The 26,700-nt window shown below is 35.4% G+C and overlaps 6 protein-coding genes across 6 annotated transcripts; all 6 read right to left on the reverse strand.

Moving 5' to 3' along the window:
• Nucleotides 1–330: 330 nt before the first annotated feature.
• LOC138191419 (putative leucine-rich repeat-containing protein DDB_G0290503) lies at nucleotides 331–5,792 on the reverse strand. Its single transcript, XM_069138187.1, has 5 exons — nucleotides 5,604–5,792; nucleotides 5,387–5,488; nucleotides 4,093–5,140; nucleotides 488–1,524; nucleotides 331–369 (listed from the first exon to the last, which is right to left on the reverse strand). Exons 1-5 carry the CDS (start codon nucleotides 5,790–5,792, stop codon nucleotides 331–333), a joined length of 2,415 nt encoding a protein of 804 aa, XP_068994288.1.
• A 678-nt stretch (nucleotides 5,793–6,470) lies between these two features.
• Nucleotides 6,471–10,670, reverse strand: LOC124224845 (uncharacterized). The gene is made up of 7 exons (XM_046637048.2): nucleotides 10,571–10,670; nucleotides 10,119–10,355; nucleotides 9,678–9,991; nucleotides 7,787–9,574; nucleotides 6,945–7,433; nucleotides 6,804–6,855; nucleotides 6,471–6,711 (listed from the first exon to the last, which is right to left on the reverse strand). Exons 2-7 carry the CDS (start codon nucleotides 10,319–10,321, stop codon nucleotides 6,702–6,704), a joined length of 2,856 nt encoding a protein of 951 aa, XP_046493004.1. The 5' UTR covers nucleotides 10,322–10,355; nucleotides 10,571–10,670; the 3' UTR covers nucleotides 6,471–6,701.
• A 230-nt stretch (nucleotides 10,671–10,900) lies between these two features.
• Nucleotides 10,901–12,526, reverse strand: LOC124220927 (uncharacterized). Its single transcript, XM_046630390.2, has 3 exons — nucleotides 11,879–12,526; nucleotides 11,210–11,773; nucleotides 10,901–11,135 (listed from the first exon to the last, which is right to left on the reverse strand). Exons 1-3 carry the CDS (start codon nucleotides 12,227–12,229, stop codon nucleotides 10,989–10,991), a joined length of 1,062 nt encoding a protein of 353 aa, XP_046486346.2. The 5' UTR covers nucleotides 12,230–12,526; the 3' UTR covers nucleotides 10,901–10,988.
• Nucleotides 12,527–12,664: 138 nt separating this feature from the next.
• Nucleotides 12,665–15,467, reverse strand: Gcat (Glycine C-acetyltransferase). The gene is made up of 7 exons (XM_046630402.2): nucleotides 15,318–15,467; nucleotides 14,778–14,974; nucleotides 14,413–14,699; nucleotides 14,051–14,257; nucleotides 13,708–13,900; nucleotides 13,433–13,610; nucleotides 12,665–13,155 (listed from the first exon to the last, which is right to left on the reverse strand). Exons 1-7 carry the CDS (start codon nucleotides 15,364–15,366, stop codon nucleotides 12,998–13,000), a joined length of 1,269 nt encoding a protein of 422 aa, XP_046486358.1. The 5' UTR covers nucleotides 15,367–15,467; the 3' UTR covers nucleotides 12,665–12,997.
• Nucleotides 15,468–16,266: 799 nt separating this feature from the next.
• Nucleotides 16,267–19,811, reverse strand: LOC124220913 (BOS complex subunit ncln). Its single transcript, XM_046630354.2, has 7 exons — nucleotides 19,469–19,811; nucleotides 18,682–18,869; nucleotides 18,217–18,546; nucleotides 17,906–18,115; nucleotides 17,391–17,795; nucleotides 17,085–17,305; nucleotides 16,267–16,961 (listed from the first exon to the last, which is right to left on the reverse strand). The coding sequence occupies exons 1-7, from the start codon at nucleotides 19,641–19,643 to the stop codon at nucleotides 16,823–16,825; spliced, it is 1,668 nt and encodes a 555-aa protein (XP_046486310.1). The 5' UTR covers nucleotides 19,644–19,811; the 3' UTR covers nucleotides 16,267–16,822.
• Nucleotides 19,812–20,564: 753 nt separating this feature from the next.
• Nucleotides 20,565–25,522, reverse strand: LOC124220876 (meckelin). The gene is made up of 11 exons (XM_069136493.1): nucleotides 25,388–25,522; nucleotides 25,004–25,305; nucleotides 24,612–24,806; nucleotides 24,273–24,524; nucleotides 24,030–24,184; nucleotides 23,776–23,941; nucleotides 22,828–23,661; nucleotides 22,469–22,743; nucleotides 22,174–22,354; nucleotides 21,846–22,056; nucleotides 20,565–21,767 (listed from the first exon to the last, which is right to left on the reverse strand). Exons 2-11 carry the CDS (start codon nucleotides 25,109–25,111, stop codon nucleotides 21,544–21,546), a joined length of 2,601 nt encoding a protein of 866 aa, XP_068992594.1. The 5' UTR covers nucleotides 25,112–25,305; nucleotides 25,388–25,522; the 3' UTR covers nucleotides 20,565–21,543.
• Between the last annotated feature and the right edge of the window lie 1,178 nt (nucleotides 25,523–26,700).

The raw sequence follows: 26,700 nt of genomic DNA on the forward strand, positions 1-26,700 counted from the left end.
TTGGCAAAGGCGACTGCTTTACATTATCATCTTCACATTTAATCTGGACTGAAGTTCCATTTTTTTCTACAGACCATCTTGAATATTTAGGGGCTTCTTCGCTTAACTGTGTATGACTTTTTCTTGAAGAGTCATTGTTATTCTGATTCTGATTATTGATATACCTGACGATTCCAACTAATTCCTTTTTTACGATAGGATCCTTTACACGCTGCAAGCATATTTCTACACTTTTGATTAAAGTTTCTATTGTCATCGATTCCGTTCCGTTAGACGAATTCATTTCTAATATTGGTAGCGTCTTATCCACACAATCAACAGAACGATCATTCACTGAAGCCTTGTGGATGTCACTTTGATTACCAGGATCTTTGTAGTTTGTTGATAATATCGCAACATGCGGAGGAATCATATTACAAAGATCAAGATTTGAGCCGCCTGAATTTCCTTGGAAATTTGTTGAGGTATTTGTTTTTTGTTCACTTACAATGAATGCCATAGAATTTATAGATTCTTTTTGATCTTTCGATACTTTAATCTCGTTGTCGTCATTTTCCGTGTTTGGTTTTGAATTTGACGATTCTATTCTAGACGAAAAAGTATCTTCTTCATTTTTCTTTATCAGTGGAAATGTTCCTTGAACCCTCTCTGCCTGTCTTTTATTGCGAGAATTTGGTGGAATGGTTTCATTAGCGTGATTCGCGTTTGCATTGTCAGTCATCGTACATTTCTCTGTACTAGATTCAATAGTAGATTCCTCAAACGAATGTCTATCTATATCATCTTCGTCATGATGCGAAAGTTCAGAATCATTCTCAAAGTTGGTTAATCCTAGTTTCTTGATATCTTTCGGTGCTTTTCTCAATTCAATTGAAAATAGTGGCTGCAGCAGTTTTATTTCTAGCAAAACGGATTCCTTTTGGAAAGCTGTCAGGTCTAACGGAATTGATACTGAATTCTTGGTATTACCTTGCTCGTCTGATGCCGTAATTTTCGACATTGTAGCAACAGAAGTATTTGTTAGTATTTCTTTCTCTGCTATATGATAGGTATCATTTAAATTTTGCCCAGGCTCTCTAATCTTTCCTTGAGTTTGCTGTTCAACCACGTTCGGAACACGTTTCAAAAATTCCGTCTGACAAGTAGCAGACATTGATTTCACATTTGTATCTCCTATCATAACATTCTTTCGACTAGCTTTTCTAAGTAACTTTAAATCCCTTTCAGCATTCACCTCTTCCATCTTTCTCAAACTTTCACAGCAACATATGTTGTCGGCTAGAATATCACTATTATTAGCTAGCAGATATTCGTTTGGTGGTTTCATGATTGCACATAATCTGAGGCGACTGGTCACATCGCAAATTGGTGTACATACGCTGCTTGTCGTATCTCTATTACAGCAGGACTTGATGTGACTTTTGGCAGCGAATTGCAGTTTAGCTTCCAATAATGATTGGCCTTTCTCAGACTCGTTACGACTTGTTATTACACATTCGTTTGTCTTTTGATTATCTTCAAGTTCTGCAAAACATACAAAACACATCATCAATTGCTAAAAATTTTTGACGCTGTTACAAATCCGATGTACCTTTATCTAGACTGTTTTGCACTCTTTATATAATTTACCTATACAACACAAGGATACTTCACTGTGTTTCTCAGAGTCCGATACGTCTTTTTGATTTATATTCAAATCATTCCTACTACAATTATATTGTATATTTGATAAATTCTTTAATGAATTAGCCTCCGACACTTGAAAAAGCCCTTTACTAATCGGCAAAACGATATTGTTCAGTGTTGTTACATTGTTGACACTATTGCAGTACAAAAATTCTTTTTTTCCTGATTCTGTCATAGTATAAACAGAGCAGATTTGCTTGGGAGGGGTAGTCGAATACGATGCAGAATTCTTGTTCCCCTTGTTCGAGTTTTGTAACAACTGAAGCTCTTTTTTAGAAAATCCTTTTACATAATGCCTTTTATGATTATCAAGACTTGACGTATTTCGATGTCCACCGTTTAATTGTGCCAACCCTGTTTCTTCGTCAGATTCACTAAATGACTCCCAGTCACTGAAATCCATCTCGTCTCTACTGAAAGATTTGATTGAACAACTGCTCAAAATACTTTTGAACAGTTTATTTTCTTGACTCGTGAAAAGCAAATCTCTGTTAACATCATGAGATATGCTACTGCTGAAATGATCATTACAGCTCGTTGCCGTTTGGATCTCTTTTTGATCATTTTGAGATATTTCTGTACACAAATAAACGCTAATATCTTTACCGTGACATTGAGGAAAAATATTTTTTACCCCATTGAAATCATTCCTTGGAAGTAATTGAGCATTGATTTGATTTTCTACAAATTCTTCATCATTTGACGCTATACATTTCTTTTCCGGTGTTCCGTTATGCAAGAAACTATCATTTTTTTTGGAGATAGTATGAAATTTCTTTTCAAATTTTACAAGATATTTTAATAGCTTCTGCAATCCATTTAAATGACCATTGTTAGATAAGACAATTCGATTAGCTTCTTTAATCAAAATTTTGTTTGAGTATCTAGGAACAATTCTCTTGCTTCTTTTAACATATCTCTTCATCAGATTTGGTAATACCTTATTTTTCGATCGACTTTCTCTACATAATTTATGGAACCAGGCATCAGAATTGAGACCATTGGTTTCTACATCGCAAGTTATATTTTCTGTTTCATCGAGCGATTGCTTCGCTGTGATTTTACAATTATTATTATGACTATTTAAAATGTACGTACTGAAATCTTTCCCTTCTTTGGGTTGCTTTTCGTCATCTTTTGCAAACAATTTGTGCTTACTCCTACTGCATTCAGTATCTTTAATTGAACTATTTTCATTACTGAACGTCTTACAAACTTGAGGAGGTGTGTTCTCGCTTGTATTGTACTCGCTTTTTGTACTTAATTGTGATAAAATTGAAGTAGTCTCTTTCGTAGCTGATTGATTTATCACTGGCAAAATCATTGTTTTGACTTTGAAGGTAATTGGGTACCCAGTCTTTTTGTTATTCATTAAATCGCCAACTATATTTCTCAATTCTGTTTTCCACACTGCTTCATTTTCTATCTCTTTACTATTTACTTCACCATTGCCGCTGGTAATTAGGCTCTTCTTTGAAAAAAAATTCTTTTTATCAACAGTATATCCATTTTTATTCAAAGTTTTTTGGAGGCACTCCGTTATTTCTTTTACGACCTTATCTATGACCATGTTTTCTGTGCTTTCCGATGCATCTACTGAAATATTTGTAGTTACATAATTTTCAATTTTCATTACATCTTGCAAGGCAGGACTTGAATTACAGATATTTGAATTACTTACTAATTTCTGACAATTATCTTCAGTAATCAATTCGCTTTTTTTCATCTTTATTTTGTCACTTATTTCTGTAGCTTTTAGATCCAAATCAGGGTATTTTTTGCTACCAATACCTTTCAGTCCAAACGATTTATCCTTCGTTCCATGTAAAACTGAAATTTTGTCGTTTTTCGCATGGTTCATACATGATGATTGCGTATTCGCATACTGTGAAGTTTTCGAAACTAAACGGTTTGAACTTGATATTTCATTAGGCTGCACACATTTTATATCAGCGATATTTTGTTGAGAATTCGTTTGGGACACTGTGTTACAAGATACGTCGGTTATATTTGGTACGTCAATATTTTTTACATTTTTTAGTGTACCCTGATGCTGGGTAACCGAAATCGATTTATTTACGTTATTTTCGACACCAAAATCTGCTCCTGCCATCATTCTATAACTGTGCAATTTTTTCTGTGGTACACCATTATTCGATTGTACTGATTTTCCACTTGGGATATCTTCTACATGATTGGTTTCGTTAACTGAGGATTTGACGAATTTGCAGGGAATAATATTGCAACGTTCTTCGATTGGCTGACGCCAACAAATTGTTTTATTCATAGGCTTTATTATGTGATTTTCACTTTGATCAGGATTTCTTTCATTCACTACCGTTCGTAAGTCTTCAGCTACTTTCTTCAGAATTAATCTTTCTTCGTGATCCGCAGACGTGCCTTTACCTGGTTTGTTTAACGTCTCGTCGATGAAATCTACAACAATTTTTGCTAAATTATACTTCATCAAACTTTTCGATTTTTGTTTTAGATCCTCGGTAGCTTCTACATTATGCCTTTCCTGCTTACAATCATCAATCTTCTCCGGAAAACCTTTCTCATTCAGAACACGATTCAATGTTTCTGACTTTTCTATCTGTCCCGAGCTTAATTCCGCTTTCAAATTTTCAGAGTTACCATTTCTACCAATTTGACCAGATTCGATTTTTGCTTGGGGACTTTCAACGGAAATATTCTGTTTTATGAAATGCTCATGATTTTCGGATACCGCGGTTGAAGCGTGATTCATCTTAATCTTTAAATTAGCCAGGGGTACATTTTTCTTTGATGTATTTTCATCTACAATGTCCACATTACGTTGGTGGTTCGAATTAAGTGCTACAATTGGTGGCTTGGTACTCATTAAGGATTTCAAATCAATGCTTTGTTCAGATTCTAAATTATCATTAAGACTCTTCGGGTTATTGGCTTTTGGTTTGCTACCGCCGGTACAATTTTCATTACGCTTGATATTCTTGCAAGGCGAAATTTGTGTTACACCAACCAAGCTTAATAAATTTGTAGCTGGTACCATTTCATCAACACTTCCCCAGTTTTTGCTAGACTTCTTTAATCTCTGTCTAATATTTCTTGTCATAACACCATTTTTAGTAGGTTGATAATTTATAGCATTCAAATTAATATTAACAGCACGTTCCAGGATTTGTGGAGAACTATATACATCCGCTGTTTTACTGTTTTCGTTGTTCCGAACAGATTTTGTGTTACATTGCACTGGCAATTCTTCATCATTATTGTTATTTTTAATGTTTGCTTGTCGATTACTGGAACCGGATTTGAAATTATACTCTTCAGGTTCTTCTAGTGTTATGCTTTCGATGAGATGGCCATGTCCACGGTTTGTCAAAGGCTCGGATACAGGAATTCGGACCGCGGAGTTTATTTTCAATACGCCGTTTCTATAATTATACGAGGTTTTAGGCCGATAATCAATCTGTGATTGCGAAATATAGCTTTGATTAAAATTTTCTGCACTGCACCCAACGTCATTGATTGAATGACAATTACAACAGATATCCCTCGAAAATCCACAGGTAGGGCAACAACTTATATGTTCATTCGGAACACACATGTCAACACAATTCATAGGCATTATAGAACTTGGGTAGTAATCCGTATAATCTTCTTGGTTCGAATTTGGTATATATGGACAGATGACGGTTGTCTCTCCATAAGTCACCGGAAATCTTCCTCGCAATTCTCTTTGAGCAAGGTGATCCCCTGAATTCAATCGTAGGCGTTTCGGCACAGCGATAAGATTCAAATTGCTAGATTGTTGATTCTAAATGGAGTTGAAAATTAAACAATTAAATAACATTCTCGATTAAAGTTCAGACGGAAAATAACATATTTCTACGTAACGCAAACATGTATTTAAGAATAAAGATTTTCCTCACCGCTCTTTCTTCGTCCTGGATAACTTTCAACAACATGCTGTTCATTAACGGATACCACAGCAAATTTGAATAGGCACGGCCTCCTAAAAATGCGATGTTCTCTAATTTTTGCTGTTCTTGCTTATAAGTTTTACGGATGTATTTAATCTGATTCAAGCACTTGTTAATGGTTAATCCAAATTCGTTCATTTCGCATAATATTTCGGAAAATGCGTTTGATTTTGCATCGTAATTCTCATATTCAGATGAATAAGGATTCCACAGGCATTCGTAACTTTTGTAAAGTCTTAAAAATTTGAAGATTTTTGCTTCGCTCCAGTGATTAGACATTTTTTTCTCTGGTCGATGAACCACTTTGTATCATTAACGCGAGATGGATTACAGGAGTTAGATTGTTCCGAATTTTTAAACCAATCATGAATTACAACTGATGACTGTTCAGATTTCATAATAATTTTAAAATATTAACAGTCTTGGGCATACGGAGTATAGGTCAATTATGCATAGCCTCGATATAATATACATCCTGTAACTATTGAAATTTTTGAAACTTTGGTTTGTATTTATTACCAGAAATGTCAAAATGACATTCTGTCAAGTTGTTTTTACATTTTCATTTACTTCTTTGAACCACAATACCCGTGACAATACTCAACACCATCTTTCCAACAAGAATTAATCTAACTCCGTTTCACTTATTTTTTTATTCTTGGGTTGACCAACCTACCATCTGGATTCAAAATTTTGAAAGGTAGTTCAAAAAGACAATCATAAAACTCAGTATCATTGGTTTATATGTTATTGAAATATGAAAAAACTTCTACGCAACGAACTTACCGATCACACATAACATTATTTACTGACTGATATGTATATAGTTGGATTTATTTTTAAATTTCATCCTTAGTTTATAAAATTTTATTGACAGCTTATGAAAAACAGTTTCAATTATTTTTTCAATCCTTGCTTTAGTTTTGAAATATTTCACTGTTCGAAGTATGGCTGGTAGGTAATTAATGAACAGTCACCCCATCATTCTCTGGTGTAACGGAAGTCAACAGATGCTGGTGATGCTAACTGGATATACATCAGATGTCATCATTTTCGTCTGTAACAAATAATTGAGAATGATTTATTCGCGGCAACGCAGTTAGGCTTGCTAACTACACAAAAAAAAAAAAAGAACATATTGAAACATACAAATGTCCTGAATCCGTTGATTTTTCTGGTTGTTTGCAGCATTCGTTGTTTCCTAGAATCATAAAGATGAGAATGAATGAGAATAGACCTGTACATTTCGATTTAAATGCATTAAAGTGTTTACGCATAATCGATGCTAACCATTTTCTTTAGGTTGTAGCATTTGATCCATCATTATTGTATATTTCACAACATCTAAGAAATCTTTTGTTAGTTGACTTGCAGGTAGACTCTCGCTGACGTTCCGGGATGACGACGGAATGGTTCCATTTCCACCAAATTCACTTGTATAATCCAAAATTGGATCGGATATAGAGTTCGATACATTTGAATGATCTGGAAGTCTACTCTGTAAAACGTTCCTAGTATTTTTTTCATTTGATGGTTCATTTATTTGAGTTAATCTAGTATCTGTTTCATTGGTTGATTGGTTTTTTTGAGTTACAACTGCAGGGTTTTGTTCGTTTCCACTAGTATCTTTATTTACTGCATTATTGACCTCTCCTGGAAGAAGATACATAGTTGTTTCGTCTTCCGATATACCGCTGAGACAAACAGGTCTTTCAATAGGAGACTGTGGCCTTAAATTTTCAGTAGAATCATCAAGCTTCACTATCTTGGCAGGTGACTCTGAAACCATTTTTTTATCAATTCAGATATACTTCTTATCTTTGAATCTGCGATCAAGTTGAAAAATTAAGTGTCTACGGTAAGATGCAGAAACTTTAAATGTTGTTGGCATCAAATGGACATTTCTATTGTATCTCAATTCATCAAAGAATAACCTCTTTGTCTATCTAACTACATCTCTATCAAAAAGAAAACAACGTTGGACATTCAAAACTCTGCATGATAAAAAAATCCAGTCATGACCATGCTATTACTCCAATCTGTAAAATGCCGCCGGCTGACATCTGATTGCATTTATGTAATGATTAGGGAGAGCATTTCATTAATCTTACATTAGTTATACGTATTCTCACCTTGTGAATTTTTGTTTTCGACCTGTTGACTCTTAGAATGTTTGTTTAAAGGAAGAAATCGATACTGGGTGCTGTCCGTCGTATTATCGTAATGCACAGCATCTTCTAATTCATTAACATTACCCTCGGGGTATCCCACTTCGGCTGGTGGAAGTGTTGTTATTTGTTGAAAGGTATCAAGCATCGTATTCAAAGTTCTTTGCAAATTTATTGGTACTTCCTGTGTGCTATCGGCTTCCAATATTTTTACAATAACATTGAGTAGTATCCTCGTATTATTAAAACTCTCTTCTGGCAATGAGCTATTCTTAATATCTGGGCGTGCTGCACAGCACGATGGTTTTCCGCTAACTTGATCATCATTCACTGCATATGAGTATTGATCTATCGGAGGCTCATTTCTGTATGGAGTTGGAAGGCGTGCATCTTTATAGTGTAGTGATGTAGTCATCAAGGAAACGTCTTTGTTATTAACAGATTTCGAACGATTCGGTTGCCCTGTTTGTACATCTGGTATCGTCTGGATTATTTGATTTTCATAAGATGTGTCAGTCTGCGTACCCTTGCTGGTAGACGGTTTATGCTGCACTCCGATTTTCGTCATATCTTGATGCTCAGATTCATCTTCGAATTGTCTTTCGACGGCAGTCCCTGAGTTACGAAACCGTTTCTTCGCATGATTGTGCTTGGAACGACCATGGTTTATGTCCAATTTAATAATATTGCTATGTCTTGCCGAATCTATATTTACATTTCTACATGCTGCATGTGTATCAGTTTTACATAAGCATTCAACAGTGCTCATTCCTTTTTTTTCACTCTCGGAATGTGGGCACAACATATACTTCGATAGTTGTCGATTGATGGCACGAACTTCGTATCCAATAATTTCTAGATGTTGATCCTCCTCATCCGAATTTGGGATAATGATTGTAAATCGTGGGCAGATTTCGTATTTATCTTCTTCAGGTGCGATTGGTAATACCGCAGGCCTAACTCCGCCGAATTCCTGAACGCATGCATTGTACCTGGTAGGAGACACGTTATCATTCCCAATTATGTCATCGAAAAATTCTGGTGCTCTCTGTGATTGCTGATTGAATGCGTCACGGTAGCGAACCATACTTGGTGTAGGTTCATTGATATGATGGCTAGTTCGATTTATTTCAAAATTGGGCTGGATGTGTTCCAAATAGTAGCTTCGAGTATTATGGCCAACGTTACTTGGATGCTTAGCAATATTGTTTCCAAATTCTTTTTTACTTTGAGGACAACGAACATAATTAATTTCTTTCGATAAAATATCGTCTGGTAATTTTACTGCTTTGATATTATCTTGATAGGTCGTATTTTTTGTATTATCAAAATTTTTTTGTCGAGTAGAAATGCATTTTCCGCTGTAGTTTTGCGACGGGTTAGGAGGATCTTCATTTGTTTGAAGGTTTTTTTGAGATTGAATAACATCCGTTTCCTGTATTTGAGGTTTCCTACTTGAATAATTAACTTTCTTGCCGTAAAATGGTGGAGAATTTGTCTCGTCAATGAAATTTTTATCAGCAAGTTTTGATGAATTTACTGTAACAGTTCTTTCAGTTTCAGGTTGAATTTTGGTCCTGCTCTCTTTACAATTATTAAGTTCATATGTTTTACTGTGCATCTCGGTCGGACTTTTCTCTGTTTCCCAACCACAGGACACATATACATTATGCTGATCATTTTCATCGTCGACCAGTTTCAATTCACTCTGGAAATTAGCATTTCGTTGCTGTGCTTTTGGTTCTTCGAAGCCTGTGAAAAATTGATATTAATCCTACGTATACTACCATTCACCGAATATCTATTGATCAAGTATTCGTAGCCTTTTACTGCCAAGTCGGCCACTGCATGATACCTGAGTCTTCTAGCTCTTCTTCAGATAGAACTAAGGCATTGTTATCATTCTTTTTGGATATGCTTTCAACATTTCTTTCATAGTTATCTTGTGAGATAAATTGTCCATGCTTATTGAATGTTGGAGTGTGTTTGGTGCGCTTGCTCTTTGTCCCAGCACAAGGAGCGAATTTGACTGGAGTTTTACTGAACGTTTCCTCATCATTTATCACTTCGCATAGCATTTGAGACATAAGATTAAACCATGGTACATTCGAATTGTATAGTTTTCCAGATTTTAGTTTCTTTTCAGCCTTTGCCTGTTCTCGTTTGTATCTGAACAAGTAAATTTCCTAACTTTAGTTATTTCAAGATGTTGAAAAACTGTCATGCATGCAAAATAAAAAACATTAACGTAATCCTGTTAAGCGCATGTGTAAAACCCGCGTCATCCTGACTTTACTTTTCCCTTATGACTTCAATTTGTTCCAAACATTCGGGCACTCTGATACCAGGAAAATTCAACTCCTGTACAACAGTTTTAAAGGCTTCATTCTTAACAGCACAGTTCCTATAATCATAAGAGTACGGATTCCAGAGACATTTATGTTTTCGGTACAATGTCAGAAACTTTTCGATCAATTTGTCATCCCATTTGCTCGACATATTTCATTATGCTTGCAAGTCGGCTCCTAAAAGTCTATGGAAAAAATGACATTTCTTTTTTGTTGTGTTGTGAAAATTTTTTGTTAAATTTAGATAATTGTTAGTTTTCAAAATAAAAATGCCGAATTATGACAGATTTGGAATAGGTTGTAAATTACAATTGAATACAGATATCCTGTGTTTTCCATTGCATATCATTACAGCTCATTTTTTCTACATATTAATAATCATGTTGGATAAAATAATTACTTTTAATTACATCCAAATCCGTAACATTGGCTGGGTTTCATTGGAAATAAAGGCAAACATTTGCTGACCGGTACGCCGCATGCGCAAGTTTGATCTTTTTCCAAAGAACAACATTCTTTGCATTCGTTGCAAGTGCAGGTGCAATCTTTGCTACCAGGTTTTGCAGCTACGCTGTCTTTCATACAGCATAGTCGCTCTTCGGTCATCATATCTTGTATGCGTTTCTCCAAATTGATAGCCGATTCTTAAGGAAGAAAAAAAAGAAATGCATATGCGCGTAACGTCACATGGATTCAATTTTGAGAAAAAAAAATAGACGTGTCAACATTAAATTGTTCAGAGCCAACTTAAATTGAATTCCTGAAATATACTTCACTAAGTTGTTCAGATTAGATAATTCTGTTTCGAATAAAGTCATTCAGACTTGACAATTACCTAAGCTGAGACTACGCAACTGACAAGCGACACTCTTCCCGAACATGTCAAATTCGTCATACTGGTTACACTTCTTTCCACTTCCTTCTGCGGAATCTATGCAGACATCGTCCAGCGTAAATTCATCATTCTGTAACAATCGAGGAACCAGTAACAGGTTCTTATTCGCCTTTTAAAAAATTATTACTGTGATCGCGAGAGTACCATTGTGCATTGCGCCTTTTCTGCGTGTTCGCAATTCGTGTAAGTATTTGCTGTAGATTTTCTTTCAGTTTGAACGCCAGATTGACTAATGTAAAGTGAGCTTGTTCTGTTGCCGGCATCTATACATCTTTTTGATACTTGGGCGCATTTTGTCGTGCTCATAGATCGTATAACATCGTTTCCTTTATCGCACGTTGTCTTTCTTGTGTTTGTGGCGTTGTCAGTTTGTGTGCACGGTCTACCGTGCTTGTTAAATTTTGGTAGCGGTCTTGATCTCTCTAGATCTGACGCAGAATTTCGTTCTACGCAATTGCTTCGTGTAGAGCATATTGGTGACTTGGAGGAACCACGAGTTTTAGTGGCACGAGACTTGGAACGGTGATGTTTCTTGTGAGGAAGATCCAAATATGTTTCCCTATTTGAGTAAGATGCGCGATCTTGTTCAAAGTTTTCGGAAGGTGGACATTCACATGGTGGGCATTCACATCCGTCAATCACTGGGTTTTCGTTATCGCATCCGTCACCATCACCATCTCCTTCTTCGTCTTGCGAACAATCACAATCCTATGCAAAACAACGAAATATTGAAATTAAGAATTTTCTGCCATACAAAGATAATGGCTCAGAAGTGAAAATTACACAATTTATACCTAAAAATATGCATCGTACCTTTCTAGAATCATCGTTGTAATTGTTGGACTCTGATTGGATGTATGGAAATAGCAGTTCATGCATAATTTCAAACCAACTAGCTTTAGGCTTATAAAAAGTGCCGCGTGATATGGCAGCGCTAATTTTTGAAAGCTCAAAACAATATTGTTTTTTCACAAACGATATGCGTTTGACGCAATCGCATACAGTTAACCCAGGTATATTCATACACCGAACAATTTGCTTGTAAGCTTGATAACAACAAAGCTGCTTGTTGAATTCTGGAAGAAACGGATTCCACAGGCATTCGTGTCTTCCGTAAAGAATCACCACTTTTACCGTTGCACGTTCTGTCCATTTAATCGTCATTTTTCTACATGCAAATGTCGTCTGTAAGTTACTGAAAATAAATCCAACATACTTGCAATCTATTGGAATAGATTCTCAAGCATATTTTTCTGATTCAAATTACTTCGTGTTATTTTACTGGCGATGGTGAATGATTTATTAATCATTTGGCATAATATCGATTAGTCGTTGCTAATTTATATTCAAATTTTCTAATCTTAATATCAATCTGTAAATATTCTTCACAGATTTATCCGAAGATTAATTAAGAAGTTATACATACTTACTGCTACGAGCTGTTATGAATTTTACTCCCAGTAATTTTGTACTATTAATTTATATTTTGAGGAAATGACTGGTTACTAATTCCGGAAAATCTGTCAAACAGATCGATTTATCAACTTGAAGTAGTTAATTCCTACTTCTGATCAAATAGAAGAAAAATTTTGCTCACAGTTATTTCAGAACAAATTCATTCATCCATTCACATGTTGTGTGTACATGAGTTTGTTTCAATTCTTAGGCTACCAAATGTGGTGATTATTAGTGATAGCAGTAGAAGCAGTATTTTTTAAGAAAAGTTAATGACTGGTTGTGCTTTACAGCCAACATCTTTTACCATACACTTATTTTAATTTGTCACAAATTTCGACAGTCATACAACTGAGAACATTAACCTGCTGGCGGCCGGTTTTTTTTTTATTACAGTGGTGTTGCCGGCCGTCTAGAGGTTAATGATTGTACCCACATACACATTGGATAATTTATTCAACTACAAGAATAAAATATTTACGATATGACTTTAAGTTCTTTTCCTATTTGTATAAAAGCATCCACCGCCCTCTCGATGTCTTCTGTTGTGTGAGCTGCGCTAATCTGTACACGTATTCTTGCTTTGCCTTTTGGTACTACGGGATAACTGAACCCAATCACGTAAATGCCTTTATCTGCAAACAACATGGAATACATAAGAGATTTCGTATCATTTTACTTATTTGCGGAAGTTTATAATCTCCAATTATTTCAAACCATTCGTAATTGATGCTCTAAAAGTACGTACTAGCAAAATAGGTCTAGACCTGTTCGATCCTGTAGTAATTTTAGAGACGAAATTATAAAAACAACTAAACTTGATGATTTTTTATTTCTACTACTACCTTTACACATGTTCAAGCAAAATTATTAAGAAGAATATGAAAAGGATATTCAAATTTATTTTCTTACTAAGCATTCGTTCCGCAAAAGCTGAAGCCAGCTTTGCATCTCCAAGCATTACTGGGCAAATCGGATGTCCATCTCCACTTAAAGTGAATCCTGCCGAAGTCATAGCGCTTCTAAAATGTTCAGTGTTGCTAGAAACACGTTCTAGAAATTTCGTGCTATCAGAGATGAGGTCAAGAACCTGTGAATACCGTAATAATTAAGTATTGTTTTTCTTTATTGTGGTTACCAGTAACTTATTTTTAAAGGCCTCATAATTGATTAGCGGAAGGTGATACCTTAATTCCTGTAGCAACGACGGGTGGCGGCAGTGAATTAGAAAACAAATATGGTCTGCTACGCTGTCTTAACAAATCGACGAGCTCTTTTGGTCCAGTAGTGTAACCACCAGCTGCCCCGCCGAGGGCTTTTCCGAGTGTTGAATTTATTATGTCGATGCTTGGAAGTAGGTCGAAATACTCTTCCGTTCCTCTGTAATAATTATTTGGAAATTTAAAATCACTGTTTGTAAATTTCGTTATCAACAAGAGCAAGCTTTGTTGAATCAGAACATGTTACCTATTTTACTGTCCAACCATCGACTATCCAGATTAATTTTTTCATTAACGGCACGTGACTCACCTGCCAGTTTTTCCAAAAAATCCGGTCGCGTGACAATCATCGACAAATGTCAAGGCATTGTATTTCTTCGCCAATTCAGTAATTTTGGGTAATGGTGCAACTGTGCCATCCATTGAAAATATTCCGTCGGTAGCGATCAATTTTAATCGCGACGAGGCACTTTGTTTTAGCTTTTCTTCCAGGTCTGCCATATCTCTATGTTTATACCTGGTGATGTAGACAGAAGAAGATAAATATTCAGAAAATGTAACCATTATTATAATCATCTCAGGTACAGCTAGATGTTGAATGAGGATTATAATCCGAGTTTGATTTGACTGATTTATGTAAATTAATTCTTTTTCATTTTTCAGAAAAAATACCTGTATCTTGTCGCTTTGCAAAGTCGAATCCCATCAATGATTGACGCATGATTCAATTCGTCACTTATTACAGCATCGTCTGCTGTTAATAAAGTTTCAAAAATCCCAGCATTTGCGTCAAAGCAAGACGCATACAAAATTGTATCTTGTCTCTTGTGAAAAGCTGATAACTTATCTTCCAATTCTTTGTGGATTTCTTGAGTACCGCAAATGAATCTTACCGAACTTAAACCAGCTCCATATTTATCCAAAGCTAATTTAGCAGCTGCAACTACTTCTTCGTTATTCTAAAAACAATATGATATATTTAAAAAATTCAAACATCAATTCGTGAGTAATTCCTTAAATATAGATGCTGTAGTTACAGATAATCCCAAGTAGTTATTCGCGCAGAAATTCAAAACTTCCTTTCCATTCCCAACTCGAATCTTCATGCTCTGTGGTGAGGTAATTACTCGTTCTGATTTCCATGTTCCAGCACTTTTAATTGATTCTAATTCTGGCTGTAGAACTGCTGCCAAAGAACTCATGCTAGATCGTAGATGACATTTTGCCCATGGAGCTGTAAAATAAATAATTCATTGGAAGAAAAAAAAAACAATTTTCCAAATAATTGGTTGTAAGAAAAAATATGATCACTCTATTTTCAACACTTACGAACACAATTTCATTTTAAAATATAAAATTGATATTACAAGAATACCGATTACGAGTTTAGCAGTTAAATTAACTTAGCCATGCAGTTATTCTAGAATAATGAAACAGTCTAGAAAATTACACATCGTTGTGCAGCCTCATGGAAAATAAGCGAATAAATTTGAACTCAATTCGCAAATTGCAAGAATAAATTTATGCATAGTTAAATTAGAAGCGCAAGTGTTAAAAATGATAAAAATTTAACTTACGTTGTTTAAATATTATTCGCATATTGTAGCTTTGGATAAAACTGATCATTGCAGTCTTGGCTGCTGGTGGAATTATGCTGTGGTAAGATATCTGTAGATATTGGATGGAGAAAGTACATATGATTAACAAAACTCCAGTCAAAACGCAAAGTAGTTGACCTTCATACATGCTGAATAAAGAATGACATAGTGTTGAAATTATAAACAACGTCGCCATATTCAAAGTTTTAGCCCGATATTATAAAAATAAAAAATTCTGTATTTTACTTCTACAGTATTGATGAACGACGAAAATTGTGTTGAAGAAAAACTCCCACTGAGTAGCGCTAGTGGTGAAAAAAGGAGTTGACAACATTTATTAATTTTCAAATTTTATTGTAACGTAGCTTAATATTATATGTATACCTTTTGTAACATTCTAATCGTGACTATTTCATAAAGACACGAGAAAATAAAATTATACAAAAAATTTATGGGCTAACAAAAAAAAAAAAAATTTCACATGTATCTATTTTAGTCTACTCAACGAAGAATCTTGATTTTCATTAATCTTAAACAGTAATTGTTGCATTGGCGTTTGTATAATGAGTAAAAACTTGATCAAACATCATTTCCTTTTGCCAAAAAGTAAAGAAATGGATAATTATTGTGTACTAAGGAATTTTTCCTTGATTGCTCTGTACATTATTTCATCTTTCTTCAAACAAATTTCTTCGCCATAGTTCAAACTATTGAGCAGATTTTTGTAAATTTCACTCAAGGCGACTAGTAGTTTTCCTATTCTACAATTAGCTATTAATATGTTCCGTTGAAACAATATACATTTCTGTACAAAAAAAAAAAAAAAATTGAGATTTATCTGAATGATGGATAAATATCGGAAATAATTTTCAAATGTTAAAAGCTATTGATCTTTCAATTTCTTATTATTCTCTACAGGTTTACTCACTTATCGTTAGTAATATTTTACTGTCTTCATTGCTTTACAATTGTTTTTTTTTTTCATTTTTCGTCTTTCATTCTCTTCTGGTAACCCTTATATGAGATTGATGCAATAAATTCTACGATTTTCGGGAAAACCCAATTTGTCGTTTACCAATCAACATCAGGATTTTACAATATTTAGTTTTTCATAACGTAATTATAAACATATGAGAAATATCATCGTGTATTCATTACATGCTGATAATTTAAGAGCTTAACGTTTGTAAGTATCGCTGCAAATGCGTTAAGATTAGCGAGGGTAACATTACATGATACTGACGTTGCAAGAAATCCATCTCTACGCACATTGATCTTTCACCTAATATTTTACACTCCTCAAATACATTATGAGTGAAAAGGTAACCGAATGATAAAAATTCTAGTTACACAGATCCTTGGCTGATCGTCGAAACTGCATTTATAATTGTTCTCTTTACTTTTTTTTTGTTTTACTGCATTAAATAAACATACGAATAGTTACTAATCTGATGTATTGATGAATGCAAATCGTCTCTGCAACCCTACGATGTTTTACTTTTCACAGAGAGGCTTGTCGCCAGATTGTACGCATGAGTGAAGTTGTGAACCACTAGATAAACTATGCCAAGGTACAAGACTATGGCGAATGTTAAGAAGAGATCGAATACTGCAGGTTTGACGCTGTAATCAAACAAAGAATCAATGGTTAGTCACATACGACTTATCTTACAGCTACGTGATTATTAAAGTATAGATAGAGAAATCATTCTCAGTGACGTAATTTTCACTTGAAAGTATATTCACCTGTAAACATTAAGTGTGGCTTTTGTCACGTCATAGAAGACAAATTCAGGATCACGTTTATCAGGAGTGTGGAGTGTCACTTTTACATCTCCGAGATATCGGGACATTGACTCCTTCAAGGTTGTCACCAAAGGATTTTGTTTGTCAGCTAATAACGGAGCAGCTCTCGGTTGGTTGCTCAAATACTCTTGCCAGAGAAGTAAAGCATCTTTGGAAACACTCTGAAAAAAAAAAGAACGTTATATAAAGCAACTTCTGTGACTACAAATTGGATATGATAAGCATTGATAATATAATCCCAATTACCAGAGAATCGGCAAAAATTTGACTAGAACTCAGATTATAAATGTGTCTGGCGAGCGCTTCGGCTACAATTTTGGTATTTGTGTGTAGTCTGTCTATTTGATCATCCTGTCGCATATCTAAAATAGACGCTCTTGCCGGGTCCTTGTGACTTTTTAAACTAGATATAGTTGCAGCTGGCAGCCTTCTGATGCTGTACCTCTCATGCTCCCACGCGAGTGTTTCTTCAGCAAGATTGATTTTTTTGTGTACCCCTTCCACGTTAATACCGCCAATCGCGTCGGAAACGGCTTTGAGTTCTTTGTAGAAAAGACCACCAGGGGAGTTTTCTTTTGGCGGTTTTGACACATGTACGTATAAATTATCGCTCGATGATACAGAGTCAAGACAAATTACGTAGGAAGCATCCTGAAAGATGAGAATTAGGAGTGAAAAATTGCAGTTCTGTACTTCAAAGTAATTGTACTTCATAGGAATCTTTTTAATAACTCCCAGTAGCAATGCTTTGGTAAATTTACCTGTATTATCGAGCCTTCTAAACCATCAAGTTGATCCTCTAACCACTTTTTACTTCCCTGATAATTTAATTTTCCAGCACCGGTCAAGATGAATACCAAATTCTGCCGTGGTCTCGACCTTCCCACTGAATACAATGCTGAAAAGAGTCTGGCCAATTCTAATAACATCGATACACCAGATGCGTTACTATCTGCTCCGAATGATAATTCCTGGAACAAACACAGGTGATATAATTTTCCCATCGCTGTTTGTACAATATCTGGAGAGAATGTTGTGAATGTCATTCTAACACATTTTGATTGGTACTTACTGGAGCGACCCCTGCACTATCGTAATGTGCAACTATCGCGATAGTTGGTAATTTTTCCTCTTGTCCCGTACCCGACAATTTTCCCTGCAGCGTCGCTACTTTGACATCAGTTCTGGCGACAGCTTGGCTCGTGGCTACAACAACTTGGTAACCACTTGCAGACACAGAGTTGAACATGGCTTCTGCAGCTGAACCAGCCTTCTCATCGGTCAAAAAACTGCTCGAAACGTCATCCAGAATTAATTGGAGATCTGGCGTCCAGGGTGCAAAGTATACTGGAATTGGAGATTCTGGTCCCAGCAGCATCGCCTCTTCCAAAGCCATAATATGCTGTAAAATGGATTTCGAATAACTGGTATCGAAGGAGGTTAAACACTTTGGTGAATGAGCCTTATTTTTATTCTTCGTTAACTTTTTAGAAACTGAAATATGACTATAGTCGTTATTTCTTCCTCGCGACATTACCTGTCTTTCTTCTTCTGAGAGAGCATGCATTTTTTCTGGAAGCACAACTACCAAAGCGCCAGCTTTGCTGCGAATCGAATAAAATGAATCAGGTGCCAGATCCAAGGCTCTGGTAATAATACAGTGTCTAGATGTGCTCCATCCAGTTAATGATCTAGCTTCTAACGACACAGGTGAGCTACGGCACCCTTGAAGAAAGATAACAAGTCAAAGATTAACTTCATTACTTCTGAATCAAAATCCACAAAGGATATGGGTTTAGAAACAGTTGTTACGAAGCGTGAAGCGAATCACAATTTATTATATTCAAGGACAATACAATTTCGTGTTACATCAGTAGTAATCATAAAGATTAATTGTTTTTCTTTCCCAATCAAAGAAGTTTGAAACACCGAGACAAATATTTTTAAAAATATGTACGTGTTGACTATTTTTGAAGTTTCAGGTGCACGTATCGGAGGTAAAAAAAGGTAGCTTTTAGCACAATAATAGTAAAATTATTTTAGCCATTTTTAACCTGCTTCCTCATTTCAAATATAATCTGAAATTGCAGGAAAAAAGGTGTGATCAGTCCTCCTGTCATTATAACTTTGCAAGGAAATTGCTTTGAGCATATCAATAATTGCATTGGGTAAGAATTTGGAACCATTTTTCCCGCATGCGATGACGTGTAGGTTCTTTTAATGTAAACCATAAGATTCGAACGGTTCACCAGACCCCAATGTTGGGATCGATGACTTGACGTTGTACAAATTATTGCAGAGAATATTGTATTAATTAGAATTACCATGTGGTACGCCATGCAGGTCATACTGGTGCATCCGATATACGGGAAACTCGTGAGATGCGGCAACGGGGTTAGCTGGTGAAATGATAATGAAAATGGGCAAAACTATCAACAAGTAATAAGGCAGGTAGCCGCGGCATAATTCAGCAAAACTATCGCACTCTTCTAGCCACATTTTCAGTCACGAATCTGCTCATAAAACCCCAATATAATCTCCCAAAAATTGATTCGTTGGTTTGCACAAATCACCGCAGCGTACCTCAATGCAGAGCTCACGTGAAACTGCGTGAAACTACTTTTGGGCGAATGGAATGATATGGCACGAAGTGTACGTAAAATGATAGAAATCGATACGGTCGTTCGTCGAGGTGCAGTACCGGCAATTCACAAATTTTAAACGACTAATACGATATTTATTCTAATGAAGACGTTGCCTTTTTAAATTATTTATTATCACAATACGCAGGATCGTTTTAATTGCCGAAATCTTATTTGCGGACACGATGTTTTATTACTCGATGAAATATGCATCTTGAAGTTGCAATTCGTGTGCAATATTTGGTAGCTCCGAATTTCAAGGTAACTGCTGCTCCAGTTTCTCGTCTGCTCGACAGTACGAGGATTGAGGTTAAAGTTACATAATTTGTTTAATTTGATTAAAACGGTAAGGTGAAAATTTATGACACTGGATTAAAATATTGCACAAGCAAGCTAGAGTAGTATTGAGTCTTGGAGAGAGTTTATATCTTTGTTGCACACCTTAATTGACGCTGTATTAATGTACTGTTCATTCGTAACCTCAAAAATTTGCAGTTTTGTTACGTGTTCTACTCTACTGAATACCGACATATCTTTTAAAAAGAAAATCTGTCTTTAATTTGAAACTAAGACAGAAACTCACGCTGGGTACGAACACTGAATTTACATCTATTGTCATTAATTTCAAGCTGTAGTTTCAAACGAATTCTTCACATCGTCAATGCCTATCGTTCCGTTGCTTATTCCTCTAAAAAAATGTTATCCCCTGTAAAAGGGCTCTGGCTTGCCCAGAAGTTTATCTTAGTCATTACATTTTTCAGAGCAATGGGGGGCCATGATCATCACAAACCATACAATGTCCCAGAACATACCATATACAAACTAGAAAATGCACCTGAACTGCTACGCGTTCAAGAAAAATTGGCAAAGGAAGGTTTAAGAGATCCTTGGCTGCGGAATGAAGTTTGGCGTTACGACGTAACAAAGTGGGGAACATTTTGGGGGCGTGGCTTCCGGTACGCGACATGTGGCCTCAAATTGGGTATTCCATTGTTTCTCTTAACAATAGGACTTGAAAAAGCTCTGGGAATTGAATATGGCCATGGCCATAGCCATGACCATGATGCACATAGTGGAGAACATGGTGGTCATCATTAAATTTCTTTCCAGTTCACACTGTTGATATAATAAATGAAATGATGGTGATGATACAAGTGTAGTTTATGATATAATAAATACAGTAACTAAAATTCCTATTATTCGAACTATTTCTATTAGACTTAACTTAACATGAATCAAGAAAATATATACAGCGAACAGTGTGATTATTGTTTTAGGAGGATTTTATTTTGTACCAATAGACATGTTTTCAATATATCTGCATATTATATTCCCCATTATTTACTTTTGAACAATACTTGCCACACTTTATCCAGTCTTTCTTTGATGTCATATAAATCAATGACATTTAACTTAATATTAGTTTGTATTTGTAGAAGCAGTAATTAGAATACATGAGCGGTACATGTATAACAGAGACCTCACGATTTTCTCAATCATCCTGATACCTTCGTAAATACGACCTTAAAATCGTTTTACCTCGTCCATTTCTGGTTTTCTTATATTTATACTCATATAAAAGCAAATGACAAATGATAGTCCCATTAAACAGGGTTACCAATTATTCTAGAGCTACAAAGATCTTAATTATATTCTGGACTCTAGGTAGTATGGACATACTTCTGGGCTTCTACTTAGGCACCCTGGAAAACTTAGTTTCTTGTCCGCATAAAATTACTTTGGCTCATTTTCTTAAATCATAGTAAAAATCTTTCATCGATCAACGTTTTCTGAGCTAAATTTTTCTTACCATTAAACTTGCAACAGATAATTAACAGCTGTGACGCGAATACTGTGACTATTATCGCCAAAGTGTAGTCCTCAAATAGGGCTTCCATAAAGTTGAATAAGGTAATTTCAAAAGTTACTAACATCCATTCGTTCCCATAGAACATGGCACGATCAAAGGAATGGTTGTTGTCTGAAAAGGAGAAAGCATTTTATATTTTGCGTTGCAAAATAATAATTCCCCAATATTGTGAACAATCAAGCTTCTTACCAACATAGAAAATTGATTTTTCGACTCCTTCTCTGAATTCAATGTCTAAAAGTTTTTCAAGGAATTGCTTATCTCTAACAGTGTATTCCAAGTCTTTGAAACAGTGATCTATAAATTGGGTCAGGAATTGTTTCATCTTCTGATATGTTTGAATGTTTCTTTCCAAATTTGACGTTGAAATTATGTCACTTCTAAGAAATCTGCTCTCTTCCTGCAACAGAGAATATACAATGTTCTCTTTATATTAGAATTCTCCTCGAAGATTGCGATAAAACAAAATTAAAAGAAAAACAAAATTATAACATTCTGAATCCTTTATAACTCCTACCAATTTGATTGGGTTCATGATTTTATCATAAAAGTTTCTGAAAGTTGCTGACACTGATATTACAAAACTTTGCTCTGTAGTACCGGGTAGAAGTCCTCTGTGTGCGCACAAATTTTCTTCTTCTTGTTTTAGGTCGCTGATCAAAGTAGCTAGATCAGTATCTGCAAATCCGTGGACTGATCTGAAAGTTGAATACTTTATGAAAAGTTCAGTTGCTAAATCAGAAAAATAAGTTCTAACCATCAACTTTGTATTCACACAAGTATGAATTTTGTAACAAATTGATGAACCATACCTTCCATGAATATAATATCCGTAATGGTTCTGAGAAAGAATAAATATACTGACATTTGCCATTGAACATAAGTCAATGAATTCTTTGATATGATTCTTGACGTATCTGTTATAAAATATAACCATTGTCAGCCATTGTACAAGGTATACAAACATATATACTAAGGTACCAACAGCAAATTTTAGCGTAAAGCTTTCTCTTTCCTGCAAAGTTGACTCTACAGCACGAATGCTAAGTTCTGGATCTGAACGTGCCCAGAATTTAACATTAACAACCTGTGGGAATAAAATGTTGTACATAATTTATTTAACAATTCGTGCAACAATTTTTACCAAAAAGCTCATATAAATTTTACTGACCTCTAAAATGAACAGTGTTGCAATGCCTTGTACAAGCATATTTACTTTTCTGATTGTTTGAATTTTGTACCATTCATTAGCGATGAAATAAGTTCGCCAAATACTAACTGGCAATTTTTTTTGATCGGTACGATCAGCAGTATCTCCCATAGAGAAAATATCTCCACCTGATTGATTGGGGAGATTTGAATCGTTTAAATCACTCTGAATCGAGAGTCTTGATCGCCTGCTCGGGGTATTAATGCTACTCAATTTGTGCGGTGTTTTGTTTCTACTAGCTGATATTATTTCTGATGGTGTTTTTGGCGAGCTACGTTTTTCACCAGAGAATCTATTAGCGTACAATTTCTTTAGAGATGTACGAGGTGAATCGTACTTTGGTTGGCTTTGAACAGACCTCGGTTGTTCCCAATCAATGAAAAACATGTCAATGTTTCTAATCTGATAGACGAGTCCCATTATCTCGACAAGCTGCAAACATAATTGGTGCAGTAACTTTTCAAAATTGTCAGACAGATTTGTAAAGAATGAAAATATATCATTATTCACTTTTAAAGAGAATGCAACGATCACGAATATTCTGACAGTCTCCTCGTTGGCCTCGCTCGGTAATAAAACATGCATCACGGTCTGCCCTTTAAAAAAGATGAACATGTAAGCACTGGCGCAGAAAACTACGAATATAAAAACGTTTCCTAGTAAACCGCAGCAAAATATAAAAAACCAGAAAAACGTGGAGGTATTTGGAACTTCACTGCCATTTCGTTTACAATGGCTCCATGCCTTGATTGCGGCAAAAGCAACTGCTAAACTCGACAAAACGCCTGTAGACACCTGAAATGCATAAAAATTTGATCAGAAGAATGAATGATGTGCTCGACTGATTAATTAAAGATTATTTTAGGCAAACAAAATTGTGCGTTATTACTTGGAAATAAACTTGTTTACCTCTATGGCATTGTACATGTCGTTATCTGCCAATATGTAAGTGATTTTATAGCTAATTTGCACCTCAACGTTTTGACGCACATGTTCGTTTAGCAATTCACCATATTCTATCATAAGTAACGGTGGGAATATTTTTCCCTTCTCTTCTTTATTCTGCACTTTGATTCTGAATGATTGAAAAAAATTACTCAGTATATGACAGTAAATTTTTGCAACACAGCACACACATTTTCAAAAAACGAGGCAATACTCACAAAATATTAATAGATTTAGCATATCTCACAACAGTTGGATATTCTTCTCTCTTAAAAGCAGTGCCTAACGACGTTGGCAAGGCTTTAATGCCAGCTATAGTATCAGTAAAGAAAAATCTCCTTACCAGTTGCCATCGAGAAGCATCAATTTCATCCTAAACAGTGCCGCAAAGATGAAGAAGAGACTTGGGCATTTTTTGCTGCCTTTATCCTTAATTATGAAAAATGTCTTAACCATCTCACCTTATTTGTATTTCTTATCAGAACCGGCAGTGCGTATAAAATCATTTTGTCGCCCTCTCTGTATCCAAGATATGGTTCAAAAAACTCCATTCTTATATCATTGAGTATTTTGGCAGTTGTTGCACATGACTTTTCAATATTAATACCAAATCTGATATTTTTGAACAAGTCGCAGATTAAAGTTGGTGCTGAGATCGATTGATATTGTCCATTCATTGAAAATGTGGCAAATGTAATATTCAACCTGCTACTCTGTGGTGAAATAAAAAAAAGTCATTAACGACATAGTGCCAACAAATGAGTTTTTTTTCATACAATTTCGTTTCATTCTCTACGTACATTACTCTCTACATCCAGACTATACTGCTGTGAAATTTTTTTACGATTGAGAACTGTTGGGGCTTCGCCTTCTCCATAGTACAGCCATAAAGGAGAGTTATGTTTATCCCAAAATAATTTACATGGTATCAAAGATGTAAATAAAGTCAGGGTGCACATATTTGCCATATGCTCGCAAGCTGTTTTGTTTCCATTCTGAAAACAAATATAAAATTCTAGTGTGATGAATTTCAATAATTATTACAAATGAAGTTATTTATGCACCGCTGGTTCAATTTTAAATTGTTCATCTTTCGAATCTTTGGGAGAATCTTCACTCCATGCTATTGTGTGAATTTTTTCGCATTCCTCCGAGAAAGCAATACCAAGAATACCGATCAGTGAATACTTACTTTACACAGGTAAACGGCTAGTTGTAGCTCATTTCTAAAGTAATAACTGTCGATATGTTGGCTTTCGTATTTGACTAAGTACGTACTTCTCACATCAGGCCATTCCATTATCCCATTTTTCTTAATACAGTACTCTTTGATTTTCAAATGTGAAACTAATGGGCAGGGGCAATTGATGTGACTCCTGAATGATTTTTTTCTACACGGTATGCAACTCGTTCCATCTGGCGATGGATAGGAGTTCTCTGGACATGGAATGCATCTTACGTTATTCAAAAGAGTCCCATTAATGTCTCGTTCCACTAAAAATATCGACGTAATTTTATGTTCTCAATATTCAGTTGTTCTTTATACTATACACAAAGAGGTAAAACAGTTTCTCACATCTGACTTCAGTCAGCGAACATTCGCAGCTACTATTAGTACTAGCATCAGAACATGGAACGCAGTCCAGTCCGTCAATTGTGGGAATCCTGTCAGGGCCACACGGCTCACAGGTCGGATTACCATTTTCAAAATTGACAAACCTACTTTGTTTATTGCAAACACAATCAAGTCCTGTAATGGCGAATTCAAAATTTTACAAACTTTTTTCAGATTCATTTATTAACTGTATTTTATACAATGAATGAGACAGGTCGAAAGTATAAGTTGGAAAAAGTTTACACATCGTTTTAATTTATTGAAAGTACAAATAATTGATAGTATATAATAAAACAAAAATGAAGAAATTACACCATGCTCCCTAAAATATCAATAAATTAGGCAATAAATTAAACTTGCGGTCTTTGGAGGGTTCGAGGTTCTTCGTCGTGTCACAAGCTGTGCAAATTAATGATCCAACGTTGAAATATTCCCCTCTTTTGCACATATTAGGAGTAACGTATTGGAACAACTCCCCGTTCGGATACGTGTTTACTTGGAAAATATTTTCTAAAATAACGGAGAAAAATAAATAACGAACAAACGGATCGTGTATGAAAAACATTTTTAAACCATTCGATATGCGGGTGCGTTATGTATTGTATTGTTTACAGTCTTCTACCTACCGCCCGTTTCCATGGCAACTCAGGGGATATTCGGAGAGACAAACCTGCAGGCGCGATGACGCATTTGATTTGATGAAAAAAAAAATGCCGTGCTAAAATCGCATTCTACTTTTTAAAAAATTCACAATGTTAACATTTTGTAACTTAGACGCGTGATTTTAGTTCACGTTTCAATTTGTGTTTGCAAGTGTCGCGGTTGAAACCGCATTTATTTTGATGAATATACCTGAATGATATTATAATACCTAGCTGTGTTATGTCGAATTTCGCTCAAAGTCCAGAGATGGGTCGAGTTCACAACGAACTTTAAACGTACTGTAGTGGAGGTAGATTTAGATGTATTTTCAATTTTATGATTTCAAAATGTGGAGCGAGTTTTTGGCTATCCGAGTAAAAGTCGAAATGCATTATTTTTCTTTTATTTAGTTCCAGTACAGTGTCTCAAGGAACTCAATTCGCAATCGGGACGGTCATTTTAGCCAGGGATGAATTGTAAAATATAGCGGAATTAGCTTTTGGTCAATGAATCTCACGGCTTCGTAACTCATAAAATGGAATGATACTGTCATTGTACAATGGCTAATAAGGTTTCATTCTTCAATAAAACTTGTTTGACATGAATTCAAACGCAATACAGGATTCGTAAAA

This window comes from Neodiprion pinetum, chromosome 1 (genome assembly GCF_021155775.2).
Source record: "Neodiprion pinetum isolate iyNeoPine1 chromosome 1, iyNeoPine1.2, whole genome shotgun sequence".
Taxonomy (NCBI): Eukaryota; Metazoa; Arthropoda; class Insecta; order Hymenoptera; family Diprionidae; genus Neodiprion; species Neodiprion pinetum.

Coding starts and splice junctions, on each gene's coding strand:
- LOC124220927 (XM_046630390.2), bottom strand. CDS start 12,229: ATGACGATTAAATGGACAGAACGTGCAACGGTAAAAGTGGTGATTCTT. Junction 11,774..11,878: donor ACAACGATGATTCTAGAAAG/GTACGATGCATA, acceptor TGTTTTGCATAG/GATTGTGATTGTTCGCAAGA. Junction 11,136..11,209: donor AAAAGGCGCAATGCACAATG/GTACTCTCGCGA, acceptor CGATTGTTACAG/AATGATGAATTTACGCTGGA.
- LOC124224845 (XM_046637048.2), bottom strand. CDS start 10,321: ATGTCGAGCAAATGGGATGACAAATTGATCGAAAAGTTTCTGACATTG. Junction 9,992..10,118: donor ATTGAAGTCATAAGGGAAAA/GTAAAGTCAGGA, acceptor TTACTTGTTCAG/ATACAAACGAGAACAGGCAA. Junction 6,856..6,944: donor GCTACAACCTAAAGAAAATG/GTTAGCATCGAT, acceptor TTATGATTCTAG/GAAACAACGAATGCTGCAAA.
- LOC124220876 (XM_069136493.1), bottom strand. CDS start 25,111: ATGGAATGGCCTGATGTGAGAAGTACGTACTTAGTCAAATACGAAAGC. Junction 22,744..22,827: donor CAACACTGTTCATTTTAGAG/GTCAGTAAAATT, acceptor TTATTCCCACAG/GTTGTTAATGTTAAATTCTG. Junction 21,768..21,845: donor AAAATCAATTTTCTATGTTG/GTAAGAAGCTTG, acceptor TCTCCTTTTCAG/ACAACAACCATTCCTTTGAT.
- Gcat (XM_046630402.2), bottom strand. CDS start 15,366: ATGATCAGTTTTATCCAAAGCTACAATATGCGAATAATATTTAAACAA. Junction 14,700..14,777: donor ATAACTACTTGGGATTATCT/GTAACTACAGCA, acceptor TATTGTTTTTAG/AATAACGAAGAAGTAGTTGC. Junction 13,611..13,707: donor TCGTTGCTACAGGAATTAAG/GTATCACCTTCC, acceptor CGGTATTCACAG/GTTCTTGACCTCATCTCTGA.
- LOC124220913 (XM_046630354.2), bottom strand. CDS start 19,643: ATGTGGCTAGAAGAGTGCGATAGTTTTGCTGAATTATGCCGCGGCTAC. Junction 18,870..19,468: donor CCTGCATGGCGTACCACATG/GTAATTCTAATT, acceptor TCTTTCTTCAAG/GGTGCCGTAGCTCACCTGTG. Junction 18,547..18,681: donor TCTCAGAAGAAGAAAGACAG/GTAATGTCGCGA, acceptor TCCATTTTACAG/CATATTATGGCTTTGGAAGA.
- LOC138191419 (XM_069138187.1), bottom strand. CDS start 5,792: ATGAACGAATTTGGATTAACCATTAACAAGTGCTTGAATCAGATTAAA. Junction 5,489..5,603: donor TCCAGGACGAAGAAAGAGCG/GTGAGGAAAATC, acceptor AACTCCATTTAG/AATCAACAATCTAGCAATTT. Junction 370..487: donor TAAATTCTATGGCATTCATT/GTAAGTGAACAA, acceptor CAAACTACAAAG/ATCCTGGTAATCAAAGTGAC.